This window comes from Cladosporium halotolerans (assembly GCF_011745625.1).
Source record: "Cladosporium halotolerans strain TM138-S3 chromosome Unknown Sca6, whole genome shotgun sequence".
Lineage (NCBI taxonomy): Eukaryota > Fungi > Ascomycota > Dothideomycetes > Cladosporiales > Cladosporiaceae > Cladosporium > Cladosporium halotolerans.
In genome coordinates this window covers 238,126-265,557 of record NW_027191457.1, presented here as the reverse complement: position 1 = coordinate 265,557, position 27,432 = coordinate 238,126, and the positions used below count along the sequence as shown (strand labels likewise).

General features: G+C 55.7%; 7 protein-coding genes across 7 annotated transcripts; 2 read left to right on the top strand and 5 right to left on the bottom strand.

Annotated features, from left to right (window-relative positions):
• Positions 1 to 80: 80 nt before the first annotated feature.
• On the bottom strand, positions 81 to 7,322 carry WHR41_02426 (uncharacterized protein; the record flags this gene model as incomplete). Its single annotated transcript, XM_069371032.1, has 1 exon — positions 81 to 7,322. One exon carries the CDS (start codon positions 7,320 to 7,322, stop codon positions 81 to 83), a length of 7,242 nt encoding a protein of 2,413 aa, XP_069231947.1.
• Positions 7,323 to 10,915: 3,593 nt separating this feature from the next.
• WHR41_02425 (uncharacterized protein) lies at positions 10,916 to 13,037 on the top strand (the record flags this gene model as incomplete). Its single annotated transcript, XM_069371031.1, has 2 exons — positions 10,916 to 12,108; positions 12,165 to 13,037. The coding sequence occupies exons 1-2, from the start codon at positions 11,137 to 11,139 to the stop codon at positions 13,035 to 13,037; spliced, it is 1,845 nt and encodes a 614-aa protein (XP_069231950.1). The 5' UTR covers positions 10,916 to 11,136.
• An 800-nt stretch (positions 13,038 to 13,837) lies between these two features.
• On the bottom strand, positions 13,838 to 16,519 carry WHR41_02424 (uncharacterized protein). Its single transcript, XM_069371030.1, has 2 exons — positions 15,377 to 16,519; positions 13,838 to 15,281 (listed from the first exon to the last, which is right to left on the bottom strand). Exons 1-2 carry the CDS (start codon positions 16,101 to 16,103, stop codon positions 14,386 to 14,388), a joined length of 1,623 nt encoding a protein of 540 aa, XP_069231949.1. The 5' UTR covers positions 16,104 to 16,519; the 3' UTR covers positions 13,838 to 14,385.
• Positions 16,520 to 17,083: 564 nt separating this feature from the next.
• WHR41_02423 (uncharacterized protein) lies at positions 17,084 to 18,457 on the bottom strand (the record flags this gene model as incomplete). The annotated part of the gene is made up of 1 exon (XM_069371029.1): positions 17,084 to 18,457. The coding sequence occupies one exon, from the start codon at positions 18,455 to 18,457 to the stop codon at positions 17,084 to 17,086; it is 1,374 nt and encodes a 457-aa protein (XP_069231944.1).
• Positions 18,458 to 21,140: 2,683 nt separating this feature from the next.
• Positions 21,141 to 23,009, bottom strand: WHR41_02422 (uncharacterized protein). The gene is made up of 5 exons (XM_069371028.1): positions 22,679 to 23,009; positions 22,605 to 22,623; positions 22,445 to 22,549; positions 21,372 to 22,395; positions 21,141 to 21,319 (listed from the first exon to the last, which is right to left on the bottom strand). The coding sequence occupies exons 1-4, from the start codon at positions 22,875 to 22,877 to the stop codon at positions 21,540 to 21,542; spliced, it is 1,179 nt and encodes a 392-aa protein (XP_069231943.1). The 5' UTR covers positions 22,878 to 23,009; the 3' UTR covers positions 21,141 to 21,319; positions 21,372 to 21,539.
• Positions 23,010 to 23,082: 73 nt separating this feature from the next.
• On the top strand, positions 23,083 to 24,282 carry WHR41_02421 (uncharacterized protein; the record flags this gene model as incomplete). The annotated part of the gene is made up of 2 exons (XM_069371027.1): positions 23,083 to 23,133; positions 23,183 to 24,282. Exons 1-2 carry the CDS (start codon positions 23,124 to 23,126, stop codon positions 24,280 to 24,282), a joined length of 1,110 nt encoding a protein of 369 aa, XP_069231946.1. The 5' UTR covers positions 23,083 to 23,123.
• Positions 24,283 to 24,463: 181 nt separating this feature from the next.
• mef2 (Ribosome-releasing factor 2, mitochondrial) lies at positions 24,464 to 27,358 on the bottom strand (the record flags this gene model as incomplete). The annotated part of the gene is made up of 3 exons (XM_069371026.1): positions 27,121 to 27,358; positions 27,005 to 27,065; positions 24,464 to 26,853 (listed from the first exon to the last, which is right to left on the bottom strand). The coding sequence occupies exons 1-3, from the start codon at positions 27,292 to 27,294 to the stop codon at positions 24,464 to 24,466; spliced, it is 2,625 nt and encodes an 874-aa protein (XP_069231945.1). The 5' UTR covers positions 27,295 to 27,358.
• Positions 27,359 to 27,432: the final 74 nt, after the last annotated feature.

Genomic DNA, 27,432 nt, shown 5'->3' with positions numbered 1-27,432 from the left:
AGATATGTACAGCATAAAATGACATTTGTCGAATAGGAAGGTTGTGCTGCGCCCTCGCGGTCTGGGGTCTGGGTGCGCGTTTAGGGCTTGCTGAGCTGTTCCTTACGGAAGAAGGCGAAGTATCCAACGCAGACGATCAGCTGGAAGATAAGGCAGATCCAAAAGCCGGCGTAGCTCAGGCCCTCGCTGATGTTGTAGGCAAGGGACGGGTAGTACGGGAGCGGTCCAGTCGAGCTCAAACCGTCGGCACGGTTGATGATGGTGCCGATACTACCAATGACCTGCGCACCGACGAGCGCGAAGGTAATGTGGAAACGGGTGAGCGTCTGCAGCAGGAGCATACCAATACCGACACCCTGAAGAGAGTCGAGCACGCCGAGCCAGAGCCAAAGAACGCGACCAAGTATGGCAGAGCCGACGGGGCCGCCAGCCCAAGGCACGTAGTAGCCCATGTTGGAAACCGACCACCAGATCTGGCACCATCTCGGAGCACCGAGCGCGACAGCGAACATGGGGAGGATCCAGCTGTGAGAGTTCGAAAGCTTGCTGAAGGTGTACAGAAGGGCGATCCAGATAACGACGAAGAACAGGATGACGAGCAAGACAACGGCCCAGGTCGGTGCGTGCTGGCTCGACCACAGGTAAGACCAGTTCCTACCGAACTGCGCGGACATGAAGAAGTTCTGGATGAAGACGGCGATGAAGAACCACACTACGATCTTCCTGCGAAGCGCAGCCTTGTAGAACGACGGCAGTCCACCAGGCTTCTGGCGGTAGAAGTCAGGGAGACCAATCCAAAGGAGAGCGCCAATGGCCCACAGGAACAGGGCAATAGGCACGCCGATGACGGTCATCTGCCAGCCGTAGTTGGTCTTCCTACCATTGGAAGAAGCGTCGGTGAGGGCAGTGCCCCAAGCCCACAAGCCAATAACGTAGATCTGCTGAGTTCCCTGAATAGCGCAAGCACGGAAAGCCCACTCCTTCACAGGCGCGGAACCAGTGGAACCGAAACTCTGAGCGAAGAAGAAGGATCCAGCAGCGGAGCCAATGGCGTAACTGGCGGTGGCGACGTACTGGACCCAGGCGCGGGCAATCTGAGACGCACCATAGGGCGCGAAGGCGAGCAGGAAGAAACCAAGACCGTAGAAGAACCAAGGCAGCGTCATGACGAACTTGCAAGCCAGGCGACGGAAGATGTACCACCAGACAAGGGAAGAAGCAAGGTAGATGGAGGCGATGCAGTACAGCTGGGTGGCAGTCTGACCCTCTTGACCCGTCAGGAGAGTAATCTGGTAGGAGTTGGCAGCCAGAATCTGACCAAGGGCAAGGAAGAGGGTGTAGATAGGCCATTCACCGATCTTGATGCTGAGCATGCGCTTGACACCGGTCGGGGGCTCGTAGTTCTCCGGAAGCAAGAATTGACTGACGGGCTCCTCGGTCTCGACGCCCTCGTAGATTGAGCCAGCCGGGGTGACAGCCTTGGAGTGACCGGCGGTACCGACCTTGTTCATCTTGGCCTGGTGGAGACGGTTAAACCATGCCTTCTCGGACTTCTCGAGGTACTCCTCAATACAGTATTCCTTCTCAGAGTTCTTGCCGTTGAGGTCGCCAAGCATCTTCTCAAAAGTCCTCATGTAGAGACCAGTGGTATCCTCGAAGAAAGGCGTAAGCTCCTGCTGGGTCTTGTCGGACTTCTCGTCGACGACACGCTCAGTGCTGAGAGGAGTCTGGGTGCCAGAAACGTTGCCAGAAAGCATGCCATCACGGACAGGAGTGTGCGGGTGCTCCAGGAAGGAGTAGCTGCCGTTGTTCGGGGTCTGGGCACCGGGAGTTCCAGCGGGCGAGAAGTACGAGTTGTAGCCAGGAGCGCCGGGAGTCTGGTCGCCGCGGTTAGCAGTGCCGTCACGAAGGTCGAAATGGAAGTCGTTGACACCGCCAAGGCGAGACTGGCGTCTGGCCTCGTCGACCTGAGCTTGCGAGATGTATTCTTCTTCGGGAGTCGGGCCGTCTTCAGAGATCGGGGCAGGAGTGGACTGAGAGTAGTAGCTAGGCACGTTCCCACGCGGGAAGCGCTCCTCGGCAATGTGGCCGGGACCTTGACGCATACCAAGCGAGAGCTGACCGTTGGCGGGAATCTCGGGACGCGTGGGAGACGATGGGCGAGTGTTGGGCCTGCTGGCAACGGGTGTACCAGTACCCCTGGGGGTGTTGGCGCCGCTGCGAGGAGTCATCCATCCAGGGAGATTGGGAGTGGCCCAACCGCTGTTGGTGCCAGAGGCCATACCAGTGTGCTTCGCGGTAACGTATTGCATGCGCTTCTTGTGAATCTTGATAGAGGCGGTTTGCAGAATCTCGAGGTCCTCCTTCCACTGGGCAACAGGGAAACGCTGCTTGGCGGAACGAGCACGCATGGTGGAACGTGTCTCGTAGCTAGACTTCAGGGCGCCAGAGATAGCCATCTTGAACTGATGCATTTGATGCTTGGTCGTCGTGGACTCGATGGTGTACCACCAGCCGGGCATTTGACCAAGACCACCGACACGAGAACCAACACCAAGGGCACCCTTACGACCGAACTCGACGGCGACCAGACCGAAAGGCTCGTCACGAGAAGGAATGAGGGCGAACTCAGCTCCACTGAAGATGAAGGGCGGCAGAGCAGTGAACTCGGGCTTGGAGTAGACGCGACCAGGGTACTTCTGCATCATGATGTCGAGCTTCAGAGCAGCGAATTTACCGTAGAGATCGATAGTAGGACCGACACAGAGAAGTTGGACGTGCGGGTGAGCCTCGAGGACAGCGGGGAAAACGTCTGCAATGAGATCGATACCCTTTTGCATGGACCAACGACCGACGAAGACAAAGAGGTCGGCGTCGGCGCGCTGCTCAAGACCAGCCCACTCCTGAGCCTGACGCTTCAGACCAGCACGACCAGACTCGAAAACCTGGTCGACCGAGACGGAGTTAGGGTCCGCGACCTTCTTGTCCCATTCAGCAATATCGGTAGGATCCGGGTTGGGAAGAGAACCAATCTTCTTGAGACCCCAGAAAATGGGGTAACGAGCCCAGGAACGCTTGCCGTACTTCTTGGACACACCGACGGCACCGAAACCCTTTTGGTGAATACGGAGAATGCTAGCACCGGCGTGGAGCAAGTTGAAGACTTCACCGAACTGGATGTAACGCTGGACAACAGGTTCCGGAAGATTGTAGACGGAGCAGATCTCTTCAACCTCGCGAGGGTTGCGCATGGGCCAGAGACCCTGGAACTCAGCGTTGTGGAGTGACAGACAGCAGGGAATGGTGTCAGGAAGCAAGTAGAGAGGGGCGATGGTGCCGTGGTAATCGTTGATGTGGTAAAGGTCAACCGGGAAACGCCTCATTGCCTCAGCAATACACTGGTTCCAGGCAGAGTAGTAGATGGCGGAGTCCAAGTCGTCCATACGAGCCGGGTAGGGCTCCTTGGCGTTCTGCCTGCGGAAGACGGGGGCATCGAGAAGCATGTAGGTGATGTTGTTGAGCTTGTGGTACTGGACCTGGACCTCATACGTGCGGCCGAGAATAGTCACGTCGATGGGAAGGCCGGGAGTATCGACAGGGTAGTCGATACCACCAGCGCAGGGGACAACCCAGACAAGATCCTGGTGCTGCAAGTTCTTACCCATGAGCTGAGCCATGACACCAAGACCTCCGATCTTGATCTTGATCTTCCAGTCTTCGATATCGTACTCCATAGTGGCAATGAGGACGCAGCGGCGCTTGCCCTCGACAATCGCGCCAGCGCCACCGAAGTTGTCCTGAATGACAGAGCCGCGCTGATCCATGGTCGGAGAGATGCTGGGGCTGAGGCCGGGGGTACCGGCGTCGCTGTTCTTCTCGTCAAGCTTATTGCGGCGCTTGAAGGCACCGAGGAAGCTCTTCTTCTCAGGGCCAAGACCAATCTGGTTGAACTTGACGCCATAGAAAGCGCCAATGTACAGCCAGACGAAAAGGCAGGCAGTGGCAGGAGGAATGGTCGCGAGCAGGATCCAAATGACGAGCTGAACCCAGCGGTTGCCGACGGGGACCAGGTAGTAGTTCATGGTACCATCATCGAACAGGATTCGCCAGGCCAAGTGGGGAGACTTCGGTCCGTGGTTCGTAATGTTGGTGACAGCGCCCTGCAGAGACACCGGGCTGATACGGTCGAGGACTGTATCGTTGTTGACATCACCCAAGGCAATACTCAGATCGGGCTGGCCGTTGTCTGCCATGCCCCAACCGTTCAGCTGGAATTGAGTAGGCCACTCGGTCATAAAGTCGTACATCCACGTGCCGTTGTCCATCTGTTTCATCTTGTTCTCGAGACCAGCATCGTATCCGTACTTGTTGAACGAACCGTGGATGAAGAAGTGAGGGTAGCGTCTGGGAGGCAAGTCCGAACCGTGAACGTTACCTTCAATGACGTGATCAGAGCTGCCGGTCTTCTGAGACCAGTACTGCACACGAACGTGCTCGCCTTCCCACTTCTGGTTGTCCAGACCAGTCCAAGTCAGGTCGTGCAGAGACTGGTTTCCGGGCTGGTAGTCGAGCCATTCGGACCAGACAGCGCCGAAAGACATGGTGAAACGCCACTTATCGGCACCAGCGGCTTTGTGGTGTACAAAGAGCCCATCACCCTGGGTAATAGACGCGTCACGCTTCTGCGTGGTCTCCTTGAAGAGGAGGTTGTCACTGTAGTTGGCTGTCTTGGGGAAGACCAGAGGGTTGTCGGCTTGACCGATGCGCAACATGAAGTTGTCTGTGGTTCCGGTGGTGGCATTGCCCTCCTGGTTTGTGATGTTGTTGAGGGTGATGGTGTGGACACCATCGTAGACGTTTGTGAGTGTTGTCGTGAAGTGCCAGTGAGAAGGCATTGGACCGGTGTAGTTGGTCTCAAAGACCGGGGAGTTGGGAAGAACCTCACATCTGATGGCGTCACGGTCGACATTGATCTTCTGGTCAGGATACTCGGTAACGGAGTCGAAGGCCAGGTTCTGTCTGACCGAGTCACAGTTCATCTCGTCGGTGAAACGGATCTCAATGTCGATCTGATCAGGCTGATCCGCGGCAGTGTTTGACAAAATGCGCTGGTCATGTCCGGGCAAGAACTTGCTGACCGAAGGGGCGGGCCTGGTCCAGTTACCAATGGGAACCAGGGCCTTCCAGCCGTAAGGTTCCATCTTGATCGAGTGCAAGCAGCCAGCCATCATGGAGGAGCCTTCCAGCTCGAAGTTGATGGCCGCCTCCTCGAGAATCTCGTACGTCTCGAACGGGTAGAAAAGGTTGCGAACAGTCGTGTTCACGGGGTAAGGAGAGCCGATGGCGCTGCGGTCATCACTGCACTCACTGACATATTCCTCGGTGTAGTTGCGGTTGGAGTAAAGAACCCAGACGGCCTGGTTGCCCCAGTATCCATTGTCCGCGTCCTCGAGATCAGAGAAGTCCTGGTTCTCCATTGCTGGCATTCTAGCGCGAACAGCACTGTAGAGACCGTGAATAGTGGGGGTACCCCAAGAACCAGGCATGGTGTACTCGTCCGTCTGCTGGGAGATTTCGGTGAAGTCCCAGCCGTCGTTGAGCACAGGGTAGCGCTTGCGTAGCTCAAACCAGTGCTTGTAAGTTCTGTAAAGAGGGTGCGAAGGGTCTCTGTGATCCAACGAAATGCTGTCGTCCTTGCACGCGTGCAGGGAGCTGTCCACTGGCCAGTTGTTCAAGTTCTTGTTTCCAACCTTGTAGCAGCCGTGCATCTGCCACGCTTGAGCGGACGACATGGGCGCACGACCGAAGATGTAGTCAGGAGCGGTGCTGTCCAGAACGTAGAATGCTTGCTCTTCACCCCAGTTGACCATGGGAATACCGGGCATCACCATGGCCGTCAAGAAAGTGCCGAGCATTTGACGCTCAGTGCCGTTGATGAGACCAGGCCAGCGAAGAACGTCCTGGTTAGAGGCACTGTACATGTGGCGGGGGTCGAACTTTTGCGTGTATGCGTTTCTCATGTCGTTGGTTTTCATGATGGTCTCCCATTGGTCGCCAAAGTTGGTGGGCGCCTCGAAACCCGCGAGAAGGTTGCCGTCAAGGCCAAGGAAACGCATGAGCGAGCGGTAGAAGGAATAATGGAAAGCGCCCGCGTCCAGAGCATGGTGCTGGTCGTCGCGGATATAGTCGGAGTCAGTTTGCGAGACAGCTGCTGTCTTGTTGTCATACGCCATCTCGGGCTCCTTTCCTCTTCCGATGTAGATGGCACCGTTGGTGTTGCCGTTGACAATTTCACCGGGGATGAAGAAGTTATCCTTGCCCACCTCCCTTGCACACTCACGCATGGCGTGGGAGAAGTTCGCTTGCGAGTCGACCGTGATCTGCATGGCCTTATCCATACGGAAGCCGTCGATGTCGAGGCCCTGAATCCACATGCACGAGAATTTGTTGATCTTGTCGAGCACGCTGGGTCTCCAGTCACGAAGACGGTCCTGCACACCACCGAACTTGGAGAGCTGCTTCTGCCACTCGGGGTACGTGCCAAAAGCACTCGTATCACCGAACTGGTTGAAATCACTCTCCATGCAGCCCTTGAATTTTGTCATGTTCACGTCGTCGTAAAGGTGTCCACTCTGGTCCCACCAGCGAGGGAACTCCGTGGGGCAGTCCGCGTCAAACTCGTTGGAGATGTTGAAGTCGCGGTACACGGTGGTGGACTTGTACTCAACGTCGTATTCGGTCCAGCTGAAGGGCGCACTGCTGTTGGGGTACTGCTCGAAGGAAAGCAAATCGGACATGGTAGCGAAGGTGTTCTCCATGACGACCCAGATGCCTTTTTCGTGGATTTTAGAGATGGCATCACGAACCTGCGTGACGTTGCCGAAGTGGTGGTCCAAGATAGTCAGGTCGTAGGGACTGAAAGAGTCCATCTCCCAGGGTCTGTTGATGAGCAAGCTGCCCGCCAAGTAGATACCACGAACACCCATGCCGTGGATGTAATCAAGAGAATCTACAATGCCCTGAAGATCACCACCATGGCGGAGCTGGGTGGCTTTGGGGTCCGTCTCCCATGCTGTGCCGTTTGCGTCGTCGTTTGTGGGGTCTCCGTTGACGTATCTGTCGACGAAAAAGCTGTAGAAAGGCATTCGCCAGTTCTCGGGACTTTTGAAGTACTCATGGCCGGGCCACGAGATCTCGTATTCCATGGGGTTTTTCGCGTTTGCATTGGCGTTGAGGTTCCAGGGCGCCTCTCTCTCATCGACCCACGAGGCTGTGGCTGTGGTGGAGAGGAGAGCCAGCGGCAGAAGCCATGGTCGAAACATTATGGACCGGTCGGCCGCTCGTGAGCGCCGGGTGGCTGCTGTTCGCTGGGTGTGGTACGTCGCTTCAGTCGATTAGCATTAAGAATCCAGAAGTAAAAGAGTGTCGTTTGGCGAAAGCCGTGCAGAAGCGAGCGGGCCAACACGCCAGGTGTTTGGGTGGTAGAGGTGCTGTCGGAAGAACGAGGGAGTGGACAGCTAGGAAGTTTTGTTGTGATAGGGGTGGAGAGGCGCTGCGGCGGCGAGAGAGAGAGGAGCAGGCACTACAGATCCCAGATGGCGGTGGGGCTACGCAGAGGCCAGCGGAAACGGGTGGCGCGAATGGTGAACCGCTCGCAGCCAAGGAGACCAGGGGAGGGCCGGTGGGAAAGTGGTCGAGGGCGAGGAGAATAGCAGAGTGGCGGTGCGGGAAGTAGCAGCGACGCCCGTATACGAGCGGGCTGTCCTTCGGAGGTCCGCATCACGAAAAGTCTGTCCCTGTGCGGCAAGGCGTGGGAGCCTTGCAGCACTGGCGGAAGCATGGCCGGCCAGCGCGGTGTTCCTGACAGGCACACGGGAGGCTAGTGTGGCAGGGCCAAAAGTCTGTTGATAGCGATCGCCCGACAAGCGTTGGCGGCGCGGCGGTTGGTGCTAGCGGGCCCGGCAGCCGGCCGCAGTCCTATTTGCAGCGCAGCAGCGCGTCCCCTGATTCAATCGCGACGCGGTGGAGCGGCGGCCGGACGGCGTGATTGGCAGTGTCGTCGACTCGTCGCCCGTCGCGGCGAGCCTGGCGCACAGCAGGCGGGCAGCACAGCAGGCGGGCAGGCTGGTCGCCGTTGGTGGGCCGCCCTCGCGAGACTCGGTGCGGTGGAGCAGAGCCGCAACGTCCCCTGAGCGCTGCACGCCTCGACTCCCTCGAGGCCGCCGGCCAGCGCGCTTTAGGCGTTTCATCCAGACTGAGCCGGCCATGACGCTGTGTGTAATCGGGCGCTGTGCCATTGGCGCCGGCGGCCGCAGACTCGGGCCCGTCGCTGAGGGCTGGGGTTTCTCGCTGCAGACGCACTGCGGCCGCGTGTGGGTGCAGCATCTGAGGTACACAGTACACAGTACACAGAACCCGCAGGGCATTGGCATCTGGAGGCGCGTCATGGCGCCGGGAGGCGCGGTGCACGGCGGCCTGTCGCAGGGCGGCTGCCGGCGGGAGGCACAGCGCCTGATCAGCCACCGACGCTCCCTCATCCAGCAGGCGGGCAGACGCGCAGGGGGGCGGCGAGGGCGCGAGATGAGCCGAAGAGCCCCCTGGCGCACTCGAGACATGAAGACTCTCGCGCCATGGAAATGACTTCGCGCCACCCCCCGTTGAGCGGCTAGCACCACCCAGCTGCCCTGCCCGCTGCCGCACGACGCCCCGCCCCGAGAGCCAAACGAACTGAGGGAGCCGCGCTGACAGCTCGTGGCGCCTTAGATCGTCCTTCAACGCTCTCTAGAGCCTCTGCCTGCGCGTGCCTGCGCGCGCTACTGCAGCATCGAGATCCGCAGCCGTGTCCGGCGAGTCGCAGCGCAGCCCGCTGCAGCTCTCGCTTCTGTTCCTGCGTCTGTGGCTCGGACAAGCCTCTTCGGCTCTTCCTCCTGTGTTTCTTATCGCGTCTGCACGTGTGTATATGTGCCTGGCCTCATGCGGCATGTCTCCATCTCGCCTGCCACCGAGGTCTTGCACTGATCCACCGGTACGCCGGGTACCGCTTCACCGCTGAAATATCGAGGTTGGGCACGCAATTGATTCAGGTGGGCGCCAACACCGGCTGTGTCGCCAGCCCTACGCCGGCTCTCCGACACCCTGGTGTGCCTGTGTGGCAAAGAAGGTGCAGTGCTTCTAACGGTCGGTAAGCTTCCAGCCGGCTAGGCCAGAGAGTGGCCGTCTTGCATTATCGCGCATGCGGCCCAATTTCCAGTATCTACAGGTCTCCACCAACGCGCGGAGTTGGCACTCGGCTCGCCGATGATCGCTCACCTCTGTCGCTGTGGCGCGCCCGTTATGTGTAGCCTCCTATTTCCTGCCAACATCCATAGCCAAGCTTGAAGGTTCCGCAAGGCGTCGGCTACAGATTTCGGCTGCTGTTGGCGGCAGTTTGTCTTCGCTGATGCAGAATCATGTCAACATTATCTTTGACGCCGCCTGGTGCTCCGCCTGTATGCAATTGAGGAGTGCTCCATCCCACGTTTCATCTATCTTGGGCTGCTTGCCCTGCCTCCTGTATCTGTAGCGCGAGGACAAGGTCCTTTACTTCCGCAAACACCGGTGTTGACGATCTTGCGCATGCGGGCTTCCAGAACGGCGGTGCACTCAAAAAAGAAGCAGTCCACTTGGTGCAAATGCTAGCATGAACGCTAGGAGATGGGGAACGGCCAGCACGATGGAGCATATGCTGTAGAGGAATGGCATCATTGCCACTCCCGTGATGGCCGACAGATCCGATGCACCTAGGCCAATGTTGAATTCATTAGCTTCGTGATCTGTGGTGACTTCAAGGTCGGCACGCAGGCACGCAGGCTTTCGTCTGCAGGCTCCGCCGTACAGTCAGCGTGAAGCTGGTTGATCTAGCGTTATCGGCCAGCCCTGCTGAGTGACTTGCTCTATCGAAAGTTAGCAGCCTTCACGAGATAGCGGACACGTGTCCGAAACCCAATACGAAGGCGATGGGAGGCCAATTACCTGCGAGTCCACGCGTTCTCGCGTTTTGCCAATGATGCCCTGCCAAGCTTTGGTGCCGCAGGCATCCCTCAGCCTCAGGTTGCGCAGCTTCGTCCCAGACCGCAGACCTTGACATCAGCGCCATCTCTGCGCAAAATGCCTTATGCTATAGAGTTCTCCGGCAGCAATTCTCCGTCTCAACGTCGTGTCACTGCGCCGTCTAAGCGAGCTGTTATGCTTCACCTCGATTACCCGCTGGATTGCAATGCAGTGCACATCCCTCCTCCCCGTCAGGGCCGTCAGGCACAGCGCTGCTAGAGAGTTGGCGTACTTGGCAAATTTGCGCGCATCGTTCGTGCGTCCATTTTCGCCAGCCCTCCGCACCTCACAGCAATCGCAGCCACGCGGATGCTGGCCGGCCGCCCAAGAGCCGGCAATTAGTACATAGAGCGGTCCCAGGAACCGCAAACCGGCACACCGTGAGAGCCACATGCTTCCCCAGAAGCAGGAACACAAATCAATTTGCATTGAGCTCCCGTGCCTGTGGAGATGTGAAGAAACCCAGCCCGCGATCGCGATGGAGAAATCCCTCGCACAGTCTGGTTTCTGGTAAACCTTGACATGCCGCGTACAGAAAATGCAGCGCCTCAGCCCTGCTGCCACCCACTCGGTGCTGTCGATCATCGCCGCTGGTGCCGTCGTGCCGCCCAACAACTCCATCGCCGTGGATCTTCAGGCACGCCAGGCAGTTCGATAACTAACAAATCCTGCTTCGTTGCTCTGCGGTGTTTGCCTCTTGGGCCTCTGTGCGCAGCTAGGCCCCGCGGACAGCGCACCGCGTCCGCTAGAGTGGCCGGAAATTCGCTGGTGACGTTGGCAAATCAATTCCACGCGCGCTTGCGGCCGGGAGATGCGACGAAACTGTTCACGCCGCTCAAACGTGCACGGGGGATTTGCTACTATGGCCTCCAGATCGGCCCTAGTCGCTCTGCCCCGTCTTCCGGCTTGTCGTCAGAGTCGTGCAGAGGCTGCTGTTGTTGTGACCGGGCCATGGGTATACCACCATGCGCCTCCCGCCTCGTCTGGCCCTGCGTCGTTGATCCTGCAGTCGCGGGAGCTTCTTTGCTGTGTCTACTCTAGCCAGAAATGGCTGCTACGCTCGTTGCATCGCTGTTGAAGCATTGTTTGGTTTCCGCTATTGTGTTTCAAAATCTAATCGCTCCTTCTCTGGCCGCTAGCAAGGATGAGTGGCGGACACGTTCTATCTACCAGGTCATGACCGATAGGTTTGCCATTGAGAATGGAACCGACCACATTCACTGTGAGCCCGGCATGGGCCGGACCTGCGGCGGCACATGGCGCGGTCTGCAGGACAACCTGGACTACATCCAGGGCATGGGTTTCGATGCCGTCTGGATATCGCCTGTCGTTGGTCAAATCCCCGAGCGCACTGCCCTGGGAGACGCGTACGCCGGCTACTGGCAGCAGAACCTGTACACCTTGAATGATAAGTTCGGCACCGAGGATGACTTGAAAAATCTGATTTCGGATGTGCACTCCCGCGGCATGCTGCTGATGCTGGACGTTGTCACAAACCACATGGCTTGGGATGGCTCGGCCAAGCACATCGACTACAGCGAATTGCATCCTTTCGACGACGAGAAGTACTACCACGACTTCTGCTTGATTTCAGATTACACCGAGAACGGAGATGCGATTGAGTGCTGGCTGGGCGACAGCAAGAAGGTTCCCCTGCCAGACCTTCGTACTGAAGATGAGGTGGTGCAACGGATGCTCGGCGACTGGATTCAGGGCATGGTCTCAAACTACAGCATTGATGGCTTACGAATCGATACTGTTCTCCACATCGAGCCCGAGTTTTTCCCCAGTTTCATGGAGTCCGCCGGCGTCTTCGCCATCGGCGAGGTCATGACCGAGAGCACTGAAAGGTCATGCAAGTGGGAGAAGACCATTGGCAGCGTCTTCAACTACGCCAACTACTACGCCATGATCCGCGCCTTCGCTGCTCCGGGTGTCCCCATGGATGGCATCATCAACGCGATCAACTCCACAAAGGCGAACTGCGACGATCCCACTACCATGGGCAGCTTCAGTGAGGTGAGTCCGCTTCGGACCGAGCATACCAGGTTCGCACAGACACTGACTCGAAACAGAACCACGATGTTGCTCGATTCGCCAACCAGACCGCCGACATGGCTCTGGCCAAGAACGTGATCACAATGACGATGCTCTCCGATGGCATCCCCATCATCTACGCAGGCCAGGAGCAGCACGAAAACGGCGGCACCAAAGGCTACATCAACCGCGCGCCCCTCTGGTTCTCCGGCTACAACACCAGCCATCCGCTGTACCTGCACGTGCAGCGCCTCAACACCATCCGCCACCACGTCATCCAAACCTCCTACAACTACACCACCTTCAACCACTACGCCGTCTGGAGCGAAGGCGGCACCATCGCCCTGCGCAAAGGCATCGATGGCTCGCAAATCATCACCGTCCTCACCAACGACGGCGAGGCCAGCGAACCCCACGACCTCGACCTGCCAAACCACAGCTACGGTCCCGACGCCTCCGTAACCGACCTCATCGCCTGCGAGGAGTACACCGTCAACGACTCCGGCGCCATCACCCTGCACATGGCCGCCGGCGAGCCCAAAGTCCTCTTCCCTAGCGACTTACTCTACGGCTCCGGCCTCTGCGACTATCCCGAGCAGGCGCCATCCGACGTCCCGCAGCCCCAGCAGACGACCATCAGCACCTCCTACCCGACCACCGTCTCTGGCGACGCCGGCACCTGGGAGACCGCCACCGTGTCGCCGCTGCCGGGGCCATTCCAGACTCGCGAGGCGAGCACGACGGATGGCGGTGATGGCGACGGCGACGGCGACGATGCCAACCCGACGGAGACATCTGGCGGCTTTTCGTTTGAAGAGACGGGCAAGTCGGGCGCTGCGGCTGGTGGCGGCAGGGAGGCTGCTTCGACGCTCGCGGTCGCAGTGTTGGGGCTGGTGATCTGCTTCCTGTGATTTCTGATCGAGCAGAGGAGATGGGTGGAGGAATTTTCGGCTTTTCTCTTTCTTTCTTGCATTCACGACTGCATCTTGCATGGGCACACGTGGCGTTTTTTCTGCGCTTTTTCTCGAACCGTTCGATTGGTTTGGTGGAACTGTTTATTTGAGGGTTTTTGTTCGACACGAATTGCTTTGACTTTTGGGCTACAAGCGATACCCCTTTTCTGGCATTTTGACCGGGCAGCATTTGTTCTTTTGGGAGCATTGTTCGCGATTTAATGGATTATATAGACTTTGGTATGGTACACATGACAGATAGATTGGTGACTATTTTCGTTATGAGATAGTTTGACTTGATCCCTTCTCCGAGACGCTTGATGGTGTTCCAGCTGGTCACCCTAGTGTAGATGCATATAAACCTCATCATGATGATAGATTTATTACTACACTGCACGGACTGTTCGCTGTCAGCAATATTATGTTGCAATTCTGAGAACAACGCCAGGTGTTGACCGCTTGGTGAGATTCCGGAGCCCCAACCCTAACCCTAGCTACCCTTGTTCACTCATCAATCTTACCTCCTTCCTCGCGACAATGAAGCATCTCGCATGATTCTGGGAATGCATCTTTTTCACACTTAATGTCAGTCATATTCTGATATTTCTCACGGGCAGTCGTGTCCAGGAAGTCTCGTTGGAATTGCGACTATCCTGCGCAAGCTCGAATGAAGGCTTCCTCAATGGTGCATTTGTGACCTGCGAGGACAGTACGACATTTTTGCTAGCTCTGGATATATGCGATTAAGGCGAGTGAAGCTTGCAATATGCACCCAGATAGACATTATTCTACACCTACAGTTCTCTCTAAATGTCCTTGCCCTGGGATGCCCGTAGAGTTTTAGAACTCAAGACGAATCCGTCCTGCCACCACTAGTTCCAAATTCGTCACCATTGTTACATCCATCATTGCATAATTAGATTGCCTATTCAAGCTTCGGTCCAGGTGTTCGATCGGACCACGGCGCATTGCAGTCAAAGAGGCCCTTGTTGTGGTGGTGCTGCTGGGCTCCGAAAGTTGTGGGTTTCCACATAATTTGCGTTGGACAGGTTGCGATGGGATTCATAGTCGTCATATCATGCCTGGTCCTGCCATTGTGAAGATAGTATCCCACGTCCATGTCAGCTCTGGCCGTCTCGTATTCGTTGTAAACGGAGGATTAAGTATAGCATTACTGCCGCATAGTCCCAGCTGCAGGCGGCAAAGGCGCGAGACAGATGATTGTCCATCGTCATTAGATCTGATATTATCCCGTCCTATAGATACGTCTGGTTCGCCGCAAGGGGCAAGTTGAAAGCGGAGCCCTTCACTGGTGCTCGTACATGTACTTCTCCAGCAGCGACGAAAGCAATTCCGCATGCTGATCAGCATCGCAGATCTCAGCCGACCAGCGCAGCAGCATCGTCACCACCGCGTGGATCTTCTCGGGCCAGCCGTAAGGTAGCAGGTCCTCGATCTCGGGCGTAAGCGAAGCGGCCAGAATCAGCAGTGCGCTACGGATCGACCGCCTCTGCATCAACCACGTCCCCCGGTGGCGATGGTAGAATCCCTGGGTGTATATCGTCAGGCGCTGACAGTGCCAGCCGAGCCCTTTCGCGATCAGAGCGCGTACTCTCGCGTCGACGTGCTTCCCATCTCGGACGGCCGCGCTGATGAACGGCCACGTGATGAGTTCGTAGTAGTTGCCGGCTTGCGTCTTGAGAAGATACTTCAGGAAGTCCATCTCGGGTCCGGCGTCCGCGTCTAATCTGCCGATCTGAATCGGCGGGGCGAGGGACTGTTGCCAATCGATTATTTGTTGCTCTAGGTCCTCGAATTTGAGCTTCAGTTCGTCGAGGGGATTGCAGTTCTTCTCGTGTGCGAGGCGGTGTAGCTCCTGCTCGGCTCCGAAGTGATTTCTCCAGAGTGAGATTTCGGATAGATAGAAGAACCAGGACCTTTGCTGCTCGTCGTTCTGGCCGTCAGGCGGACAGGGGAAGAAGGGTGGGTGATTTATTGCTCTGTTGTCGAAGTCTCGCAGACCTAGTTCCCATCGAAGCTCGCCCTCCGATTTCCAGGACGACCAGTAAATGCGCTCTTCGAGCGAGAAGTTGTCCGGTCCGACTGAACACGGAGTCACGGCGTTCGTGACGAAAGAGAACTTCTGCGACGCGCAAAGGGCAGCATGATACATTTGCCAAGCTTCGAATGCACGTAAGCGACCTGCACGACGTGATCAGTATAAGATGTGGAAATAGCTTCGTTCGCAGCAGTGGCTCAGACACAGCCGATCCGAATCACTGGTTCGCATCACTTACACATATGGAAGACGCCGCTGAGATACAGCGCTTGAGCTCCTGCTACACTGCCAGTGGTAAACGCCATTCCCAGGCGCTGCTCTGCGAAGCGATACAGTTTATCCGCCAGCTTGTAGTCCGCAGTCCGCTCCGGTCCAGGCTCAGCTCCAAATGGAGAAGAGATGGCACCATTGGCGCACACCAAGAGAGCAAGGCATGACTCTATGCTCAACCTGAAATTGCTTAGATACGCTTGCGACACCAGCGGGCGCAGTCGAACGGGATCCAATATGGGATTCTCCATATTCGAGGTCTCCAAGTAGCGCTCCACTAATGCCATGCACTGCTTCAGACTCAGAGTCGATCCTGCGCTGGCCTCCATGCCATCGGTGACGCCTTCGTCGTTCGTCCGCGTCTGAGTCAGCGGCGTGGAGTTCTGGCTGATATATGCCGCCCAAGGCGAGGAGTCCATGACAACCGGCCAGCGACTCAAGCTCTGGACAGTCTGAGGGATCATCGAAGAAAGGTCCGTAGTCTTGCGGGTTCCTTTGCTCTCCTTGGGCGAAGCCATGTCGTTGCCACCGGATCCGACAACCTGGTCGGTGAGCATTCCCTGGTTGGCGACTTCATCGCTCGTGTAAGACAAGACGTCGGAATCCGAGCCTTGAGTTCCTTGATGTCCGTTTGAGCCATGGTAGGACGACATGGTCCTCGGCGATGAATAATGCATAGATGGTGTCGTCGGCATCTGAGAAAAGCTTGTAGTTCTCGGTGTCACGCTGCCTCCGATGCGCTGGCCAGCGGCATCAACACGCCAGTGGCCACGAGTGATCAAAGGATGTGTACGCGATGTAAGTGGAAGATCGCTCAAGGAGGCCGGGTGGTCTTAGTCGCGACCGCCAAAAAATCGTTGCTTGCCTCTTGGTTGAGACGTAAGTTCGTACATAACGTTAGCCCTAACCCAGAGCCCCTCAGCTTTCCATAAGCCGTTACTCGACCGAGCAGTGATAGAGTTCCGGTCACCTCGGGCCTATTCTCCAGTACAAGGGCGTTCCAGATGCGGCTCTTGCAATAGCTGATTGAGGTACTGTGGCCTTTACACAGCTGATGTGCCACGAACATCGGTCACCTGATTCATTAATCTCTTCCATCAATGAGAAGTCTGGAAGTGCCGTGTGGAAAGAAGATGGAGGCGATGCGGGGTAAGTCCCTTGAATTGTGGCGCACACGAGTTTTGCTGTGTGGACCGACGGTCCTGATCTCCACAAACTTCTGCCACCGTGCGCTCTGGGCAACGCGTAGGCACGTGGACCACATGCCGTGACCCAGCGGTGATCGAGGCAGTACGTATGGAGGCTTTAAATAGGCTGTTTCTGAGATGAGGGCTTCGGAGACGAACGTAGTTGAGCCACATCGAGGATCGACTTGCCAAGAGAAGCAATAGCTGTATGTTTATGCACAGAAGACTTCCACATCTATCCGCATAGGTATCTACCTACTGAGAGAGAACGTGATTAACCTTGCGTAGCGGAACTACATCAAGCCTTCTCTGACAGCCTCCATATTCCACAGCACGCAGTACTTCTCACGCATGGCCTTCTCCTGGTGAACAGCAGGCCGACATCATAGAATCTCGGCCAGATGTCTACACGGCAGCCACATGAAGTTGAAGAGTTCCAAGGGCGTTCTGCCGCATCGAAATGGACGATCCGCTCATATGATTAGTCCTCAACTGCTTGACAGGAGGTCTGTGAATTCGCCAGCCTTGTCCTCGCCACCATCGTGCCCTTGAAACCTGCGTCGATCGTCCTCACTAGAGATCTCAGTAAAAGTTGCGCCGTTGAACCTGCAGTCCTGAATCGATTGGAAAAGCTCTGCAAATGCAGCTTCATCGGCTTCATGTTCGTCTCTGAGGAAAGTGAATCCTTCGAAGCGTATTTGTTTCAGCCGCGGGAACGCGTTCTCATTCAGCGCAGCGAGCTGTTGCTCCAAAAACAATTGCGCCATTTTGACGCACCATGGGTAGTAGCACATTGTCCTGAAGAAGCTCCCAGTCCCACAGCGAAGCCCAGTTTTTGCAGGTCTGCGATCATCGAACAAGGATCGGGCCTGTCCGAACACGATAACGAGAGATTCCAGACTTTGACTGACCTTGACGATAAGTCTGGCCGTTTGTTTAAACAGCATGTGATAGTTCCGCAAATCGAACTCCATTGAGAAAGGGCTCAATTTGACTTGTAGATGTGTAAGTGAGTCCAGCGCCTGCGTTGAAAGAAAATGTAGGGGCAGCCACATGGGTCCGGGAAAGATAAATGCTTGTCCAGTCTCTTGACGCAGGACTAAGTCGTCGTGAATGATATCTGAGCTGCTTGTGGCATTAAAATTGGGCCGTCCACGGATTCGATTGGTCGACCTCGCGTTGTGAGCGTGAGCCTTTGCGAAATCTCCGCTCATGAGCTCACCATTGGGGAAGGCACCTTCGTCCATGAGGTAGTCCATATCCAATCTCCGAAGCTTGCATGGATTGAGCGACGTAATGATGGCTCTGGCCAGGCCGCGGTGGATCGATCCCAGGAGCCTGAGGTCTCTCACTTTAGGGAAAAGCTTTGTAGGATTTTGGCGAACGTATTCGTCGTAGTGTACATGGTGCAGGGATGCTAGATCTAGGTGCGTGACATTGACCATCTTGCTGAACACGCTCCAAGTTTGGCGGTCTATCTCTGTGAGATCGTACCCGTCATCATCTACCCATACGAGAGTCCATGTGAAGGACTTCACGTAGCTTGCGAGTTGGGGCTTGTCGGTGAGGAGTCGAAGGAAAGCCCGCTGACGGGGCAACATATTGTCTGGCCGAAATTGGCCGTCGTAGTCTGCGTATATCATGGGCCAGACGTCTTCGTCCTCGCACTGAGGCTGTCGCCCATTGTTGTGGGAGCTGACATCCACCACCTTGTAGACGGAAGGCAAAGCAAGTGAACGCCAGGCACGGCAAGTGAGGCTAACATTCAGAAGAGTCTCGCTATGACCGGCGAGCTGCTCAAACACATGCAGTAGAATGTCTGGTAGGAGCTCGGGTACATTTGTTGCGTTCGAGGCCATCATGTCTGTTTCGAAGGGTAATGTGTGTCTCGTGTCCTGACGTACCTCGGTATTGGTAACGTTGAATCCGTGGAAGACGAAACCGGGTCATTCATGCTAGTGAGCCGCACCGTAGCGCCGCACGTTAGCTGCCTTTGAGCGATACCGCGATTCGCTAAATACTCTGGTTGTATCAGGCTCGCACGGTCGGCGGCTAGGGGAGCACGATTCGCTGAGCTGCTCCCTCCGGCCCCGAGGACGCTATCTGTAGCTAAGGATCACGAATCTCTCGCAAATGAACCCCATGGTAAGTTTTCAAAACCTTAGGCTATATGCCGAACATTTTGGCATAGGCTGCTTGAGCAGTCTGATGATGCCCCTGTTCCTTCGTCTCTGATGTTGCGTTCGCGTCAGCGGCAGAAAGTTAGCCCGGCGGCAAGGATTCCGTGTCTAGACAAGTAGCACCGCCAAGGCTCGACCAAAAGCTCCTGCCATACTGATAAATTCGCGTCAGGTCAGGAAGCAAAAGAATTGTATCGACCCTTGGGACGTGGCCAAAAGAGAATGTTGATGAGAGTGGGATTCGAACCCACGCCCTTTCGGACTAGCGATTCCAGACATATCGATTGATGTTGCCTTAAGCTAGCGCCTTAGACCGCTCGGCCATCTCACCATTTCATGATTCGAGACTTTTTCTTTTCATTTATGTTAATTAAACATTTTGGAGAGCATCTTTGGGTATTTCCAACATAATCTCGACGATAAGGTAAGAAAGACAACGTCAAATGTAATTGGACAACTTCCCCGATGGTAGAAATAGCTGTTCCCGCTGCTTGCCTCGACCCGAGTGTGAATCCTACTATTATCATTTTGATCTCTTGCTTACGCCCTGGCTGAGCCAACATTGGAGGTGGTCTTCGTCATTGTTCAGCCAGGCTTGGATTCTGTCGCGTTCCAACATATCGCTCTCCAGGGCTTTCGAATCTTTACTTTTCGGGATCTTGATGGCTTAGCATGCTGCCAGAATAGCCGGTTTGAATGGGCAACTTTACCGTCTTGTCTGCTGGAACGCCTTTCGACTCAATCGGTTGATGACTCGACCTCGTTCCCGCTTTGCCATCAGGATTGGATCCTTTGTTCGATGCTGATTGTCCTTTGCTGTTTGGCATTGCGCCAGTCGAAACTTGCAACAGCGACAATTTGGGACGGTTCAGCGAGCGGGATATTCTCCGGATTAGCCCAGATGTTAAGGTAGGGCAGGTGTAAGGCAAGACCTTGTTCCTATTCCGAGTAGATTCGGCTCGTTTGATGTGGACAATGGAGTGGAAGCGACAGGCAGGAGCAGACGTTTGAGGCCTTTTATGAGCGTCACGGCTCAACAGAATGGTCGTCTATGGTGGTACATGCTCGCGTCACTCGTCACTTGCCAGCGACGTTTGTGGCGAAACACGATCGGTATAGGCGCCCAATAGCAAGGTGGTCCTCGCTGTACCGGCAGGTTGACGCATATGGCCACTGCGTTCCGAGCGTTCGGGCCAGTGAGTATGTCTGACATTGGCAATTGTAGTCCTGAGCGTGAAACGCTAGGGCAGGCGAAAGCAATGCCTTTCACGCTCGAACAGCTATGGTCGCCTGACGGAAGGCATCGTTCTGTCCATTTCCGCATTAGCGAACAATTGCTTCCGAGCGGTCAAAATCGTTGAGCTGTACTTCGGCACGGTAGACATACAGCATTCGGCCTGACGCAGCCATGTGAGGCTCGCGTGGGTCTTGCGATGTTGACCGCGGGAAGACGCCAGCGCATCTCAGGCATCTCCCGCACGCCATGCTTAGAGGCACAACGAGATCCCTATCGACGCTAGTGAAGGCACCATAACATGTGCCCAGTCCGTCCTACAGCATCGCGTACTGGCCGATCAGTTCTACCCAAGGTTGGCGGGTGACAATATCGAAACGAAAAGGATCACCCACATAAGCGCTAAGAACACCCTGAGTTCTGCAGACCCCTTTCGCCGCACGAATGCTTGGCCGGATCGCTACACCTATCAGTCAGAGCAATGGGAGCGTGATCGAAAACTTGCCGTCGACGTGCAAGTTTTCGGTCAGCCTGGGACGCGAAACGCGGTGCCATTCGATCGACAATGCGTCAATTTCCGACAGGGTTGGATATGCAGCGCGCTTACCAGTTCCAACTGAAACTTTCGACAGACGAGTTCATGCGGGCGCGGCGGCTTCTGGCAGTGGCCGACACTAAAGGATGGTCTGTCCATGTGTGCACGTGAGCGATAGTGGTGAGTCGTTCGACTGGACTGCATTTAACTCACACACCGGTGGAGACCCTGGCTGCACGAAGTCAGCGACCCACAATCTTCAACAAAAGGTTAGTGAAAATATTCGGAGCTTGTCCCTGTGCACGATGCACTCCATCACACGGCATGGGACGGCCACACGGCTGGCCGCAAGGGGATGCATGAGAGGCGCGTGGTGGCCATTGTAATTGACCTGCACCTGATGCGGGGTTGACGCATGTCGTCTAAGGACGTGGGTGCCTCCACGCAGCATTCTCCTGCCTCTTGGATCGCTAATTGGGTCCTCGACGCAGTGTTGCGGCCTCAGTCCAAAGGCTTGGACGAGGCAACCACGACAAGGCAACCTTTTATCTTACATATGCAGGGCTGACAGGGGTGATGATGACATTTTCTGAGGCTGAAGTGACACCGCATTTTGTTGCTTTTGCATTCCTACCGGCACTAAAATCAGTTGCTTGTGTTGTTCGGTACTTGGTAGCAATACCGCCTTTTGTGCTCGTGCGGTCAAAGCAGTGTGCAGCACAAGATGCGTGGGCAAGAGCGCCAAGGCCTTTCCACTCGGCCCCCCCCTTTTTTCCTAACATTTATTGCTTTAGTGCTGACGCCAGACATGCACTGGTTTCTCTTACGGTGTGGCCATTCTCCACCGACCTCGTAGTGGTGGCGAGCAGTATGCGAACGTCGGACTTCTGGTGAGAGAGCCCGGCTCTCCTGATTTCGAGTGTCACAGCAGCTGAGACGTTTGACTGCAGTTCCTGAGTCTAATTCATTGTTTCATCGGTCAGCGCTACGGCAACTCACATGTCCTTCACAACACTCTCGTCTCTCATCTTCCCCTCCGCCTTATCTTTACTACCTTCCTCACGCCACGTCTCCGCTAGTGAGCTCTTGGGGTCTTCGTCAGGCAATCCGGTGGACCTCCGGATCTTCAAGACCTCCTCACGCACCGCTAGCGTGACGTCTATCCGAAGCTGCACGGCCTCCGCGCCGTACCTGAGCTCCTGATCCCGAACCTCGCCAAGCTCGCCGTTCCAGTCTTTCGACAGTGCGCCAGCATCCAAAGCCAGCCGCTTGCGCTCCGACTTGGCTTTCAGCGCGCGCCATCGCTCTCTGAACGGCTCGAAGACTTTCTCGACGTTCATCTTCTCGCCGAACGTGATTGACACGTCCTTACCGGGCCTGGGCAAAGGTCGAGGAAACGTCCGCTCGTTGTCCATAATCTGCTGCGGCCCGTCTATCCACATGCAGATGACGTCTGGGCAGGGTTCGGCCTCGAGAATCATGCGTGCGACGCCCCACTTGAAGTAGCGCATAATCTTGTCCGGATGCTGGTGAATTTTGCCTTCCGGGAAAACGTGGATCCAGCTGTGGCGTCGGCTGGGGTAGAAAGATGGTGCTGGGAAGGAGTCCTCTCCGTTGGTTGTGTATGTGAGTTCTGACGAAGAAAAGGGATCGGTGGGCGGTAGTGATGACGGTCTTGCATCTTCTACGTCGTTGAGCTTCTGTATTTGTGGCGACGCGGTGTGCGGATCGCTTAGTAGTCGAATCACCTGGGTCATGGTAGGCTGAAAGATGCCTCCGTACTTTGAATGTGCAATGCGATGCATAGGCAGAGTGTTGCCATAAGTGAAAAATTCCGTTAATATGCTTTGCCTGTCCCACCCTTCAGCAGGCACTCTGCATTTAATTTGGGATACCGTACCCTTTCTTGAAGCAGATGTCATGGCTCCCGAGACTCCATCGCGAATTGTTCGCATTCCAGTGGTATCGAAATGGTAGCACGCCCCAGACTATAGGATCGTCAAGTCTAATCAAAGATTCAGCCTCAGTTTAGTTTCCTTTGATGTCGACGATGTACATACACGCTCACATGATTTGAGACTGCAGCCTAGTCAACATCCATAATTGATTGAATTGAGATCGGACATCGCTCTACCTGTGATCAATCCTCTCTCCCTCCTCTCTGGATCGGCTCTTTCATCTAGAAGCGCCTGAACCCGGTCTAGGCCGTGGACTTCTGTGCGGCTCAAGGCATATAAAAAGCTGCGGCACAAGAAACCGACTGCCCCAATCGTAGCATTGGAAATGGCGCGCGTGGTTGCAGGCGGCTCGTAAGGCCGCTCTTCTGCTGCCATCTGAGACAGCCGGTGTTATAATAGTCCCATTGAAACGTTGATGAGAAAGAGACGAACGAAGATGGAGATGTAAATGCTGACTTCGACACGCCTCGGACGCGAGCGTGTCGCCAAGCGGGATGACGTTCCTTCACCCGCGTCACTTTCACTTTCTGTGGTCTGGACTGGCTCACGGAGCACATGCAACAACACTCTAAAGTCAGCCACAGCACTTTTCGCTTGAGCGATTGCTCTCCAAGGGCCATCATGGCACACAGTAAGACATCCTCAGACCCTCTACTTACGAATATTCGCTTACATAGCAGGCAAAAGAAACACCTCCCTCGCCTTCTTCACTGCACACGAGCGCAACGAACTGAAAGGCACGTGGGGCAGTCGCTCCACCCGATTGACGCGCGATTCATTTCTCCCTTTCGGCTCGTGCCAACTATGCCTTTTGCCCGCCCGCGAACCGGTTTCATGCCCTAGCCACGGCCACCTGTTCTGCCGCGAATGCGCGGTAAGCAATTTGCTCGCGCAGAACAAGGAGCTTAAGCGCCTGAAGAAAGAAGCCGAGCAACGAAAGGCTGAGGACGATGAGGAGAAGCAGATCGAGGATGCTGAAGCTCAGGCCCGGGCTGTGGAAGAATTCGAGAAAGTGCAGGCTGGGTTGAGTGTGCGGTCGAGCGGACTTGGAGAGCGCATTGTCGATCGCAAAGATGGGAAAATCACCATTGAGCAGGACGTTGAAGGCGGCAACAAAGGTGTCAAGCGAAAACTCGAGCTTGATGAAAGTGAGCTCAGAGATCTAGCGAATGGCGCAAAGGGCAGCGGCAACGGCAAGAGCAGGAAGAAGGGCGACATTTCTTCCACGGAGCTACCTGCATTTTGGGTCCCGGGCAAGACACCCTCGTCGCAAAAAGCTGAGGTCAAACCGCTAAAGCAACATCCGACCTGTCCTGCGGCTGCTGCAGAGCAACCCCATGACTTTACACTGAAGTCTCTGGTCACCGTCCAGTTCGCCGAGGACAAGCCTTCCAAAACCGCCGGATCTGAAACTGTTGATGCTTCTGCGCCAACGCGAACGTGTCCCAGCTGCAACAAGGCGCTCTCAAACGCAACAAAAGCCGTGCTCGCGAAGCCTTGCGGGCATGTCCTTTGTAAGCCATGCAGCGAGAAATTTCAACGAGTCGCAGATAAGAGCGCGCACGATGAGGTTCACGACGAGACTGTGAGGTGCTATGTCTGCCAGGAGGATGTAACGCCTGGTCGACGTTCTAAGAAAAAGAAGAGTGCTGAAGCTGGGGAGAAGGAGAAAGAGAGCAAAGTCGAGAGGGGATTGGTAGAGCTGAGTACGGAAGGAACAGGGTTCGCTGGAGGCGGAAAAAATATGGTGAAACGGCAAGGTGTTGCTTTCCAATGCTAGGGGAAGTTGTTTTACAATACCCTCAACTACTTCCAAGGGGTTTCAGACAGCTTGAGGAATTCAGTGGCTTTCCGTGATATGACAGTAGATTGTTTCAAGACCTTGTATCTTACATGTTGTGACAATATTATACACCTCAAACTTATCCAAGTTGTCGCCTCCAAAGTTGTCGCCTCCAAAATCACTCATAGTCGCCACGCATCTCCTTCACCACCTCTTTCATCCTTTGGCTTCCCATCTTCTCAAAGCGATCAACAGCCATTGTGAACGTACCTCTACCTCCAGTCAAAGACCTCAAATGCTTCAAATACCCGACCATCTCCTTCAGCGGCACACGAGCAGTGACAGTGCGCATGCCTCCACTCGCTTCCGTCCCCACATCCTCAGTCCCCGACGACCCGTGGAAGGGGTCAGGAGGCGTGTAGATTCTCTTCACATCCACAGACGGCCCATCGGCGTTTGTAGGGGTCAGGGATTCCGCCTCAGAAGCGTCGAGAGATAGCACATTGCCACCGCGCGCGGAGGAGATATCGTGCACGACACTACCGAGACTCTGCTCGTCGACTGCGATGGCGACATTCATCACTGGCTCCATCATGGCGGTCGGGGACAGACTGGCGCTGGCGCGAAGGGCTTTTTGGACGGCGAGGCGCGCCGCGGAGCCTAGCACTGCAGGCGTGGTGTTGGGAAAGACGTGCTCCTGCGGGTTTAGGATGATCTTGATTGCGGTGGAGTGGACTGGGAAAGTGTGGGTTGGCCCGCGGGCAAGGGCTGCTGAGACACCAGTTTGGAAGGACTGTAGGACAGACTGGATGGGCAAGGATGCTGGCAGGCCAGGCAACTCTTCATTGAAAGACGAGCCGTCTTCTTTCAGAGTCGGCGTGGCGACAGTGAGTATGTTGTTGTCTGCCAAACGGAAAATGTGGTCGCCTTCCGTGTCAACGACGTCGGAGTCCTCCAGTGGGGCAACGTTGGCGGTACAAGCAGCACTTGAAGTCTTGCCTGAGACCTCTCGGTCGTACGTCTCAGTTGTCTCTCCACTCTCCGTAGTAATGGCTTCGCGGTATCCGATTTCGATGCGGCCTATTCGAGCCTTGGCTTTGAGGTCTTGCACCAATCGATCTCTCGCAATCTCAAGATGGAGTTCGCCCATGCCGGCTAGGTGTGTCTGTCCGCTTTCCTCATCGACTGACACATGCAAACTCGGATCCTCTCTTAGCAGAGACTCCAGGCTTTCTTTCACCGTCCTTTCTTCAGACAAACTCTGGGGCTCAACGCTTACGAAGAAGACGGGCGGCGGCACTTCGATAGGCTTCAATTGCATGGTACGCACGTCTCCAGGAGGGCCAGTCTTCGGGTTTGCGCCAGCATAGGATATTAGGGTGTCACCGGTTCGTGTATGCTTCAGTCCGGGAATAACACCAATTTGACCAGCTTGAATGGAGTCGATATCGACAGCATCGTTGGCGTACATCCTCATGAGCTTCTGAGCTCGCTCAGTGAGCTGAAGATTGGTATTCCAGATTGCAGCGTTGCGGCTCAGCGATCCAGAGTAGACTCTTACGTAGACCAGGACTCCACGGCGAGCATCGGCAACGACTTTGAAGGCCAAAGCACAAGCGGATATGTTTTGCACGGCCGTCGAAGCCTTATCTTTGCTCAGAGCCTTCGTTTGCCAGGCAGCGTCTGAAAGGAAGGTGGCAAGTGTCGTCTGAGGTGTGGCAGAGTTGATGCTCATGACTGGGTCCGGACGCTCGACCGGCGAAGGCAAGAGATCGACCACTGCGTCTAGGAGTGGCTGCACGCCAATGTTGCGAAAGCTGGCACCCGCAAAGACAGGGGCAACCTGTTGCGGGAATTGCAAGGTGCAACGCCGCAAGCTTGCTATAATATCATGTGCAGTTATCGCGAGGTGGTCCTCGTCAGCTTCGAGGTACTTCTCAACCATCTCGTCGTCGTGCTCAGATAGCAGCTCTACGAGCGCCACCCTCGCCTTCTTCAGTTCGGCTGCCAATGCGGGATTCTGCTTCTCAAGATCCGAAGCGGCAAATGCTGTGATCTCTTTGCCGTCTCCACCCTGCTTCCAGAGCATGCCTTTCATTCCTACCACATCACCGAGGCCAACCAGCTTGCCCTCCTCGTTCCACCAGGGAATTTCGCAAAGCGCCGGCCAGACGTCCAGTCTGGCTCCAATTTCCTTCACCGTTCTAGCAAAAGCCGCGCCGTCTCGGTCTAGCTTATTGACGAAGATCAGTCGTGGAATGGCATATGCAGCAGCCTGTGCCCAGACTTTCTCCGTTTGAGCCTCAACGCCCGCAACGCCGTCCAGAATACAGACAGCGCCATCGAGAACTCGCAGGGAGCGGAGAACCTCGAATGTGAAATCCGCGTGGCCAGGTGTGTCGATTAAGTTGATGTTGTGAGGTATGGACGATTTTGGAGTGTTTGGGGTCGTATTTTGGGGCGCAGATCCCGGCGGCCATGAGAATGTGATAGCTGCGGATTGGATGGTGATGCCGCGCGCACGTTCTGCAGGCAGGAAATCGGTGACTGTGCTGCCCTCGTCGACGTCTGGAACACATTAGCCACGAGAAAATCGTTGAGCTTTTACATGATATTTGAAAGTTGTGTGGCGATTGTCCACCAGTGTCGATACAGACATGATTCAAACGACCTTGATGTACGTGTACGAGTCGAAGCACATCTAGGTTTTTTCGCTTACCTCCTATTCTGCGCGAAAAACCACTGTAATAGAGCATACGTTCAGTGGTAGTAGTCTTGCCCTGTCGCCATTGAGTCAGTCTTGGTCTTTGTAGGAACCATTCAGCATAGACGAACCGCATCGATGTGTGCTATGATTCCTATGTTCCTCGTCCGCTCCAGCGCAGCCTTTGCGGCTGGCGAGCCGTCCGATACCACAGCATAGTGGCGGTAGGACGAAGGGAGGGATGTTCGCAGGGCCGACTTCGCACGCGCCGCACCGTGCTGTCTACACACCCATCGAGACAACATGCCCAGAACACCTCTACGCCGAAAACGAGGAGACCGAGAAAGTAGGGGTATCAATGAAATGGCGCGACCATTTGATTGACGGTCGGCCTCCGTCCGGAGCCTTCGCCCGCAATCTTCAGGCGGGCGATCCCTGCCCCA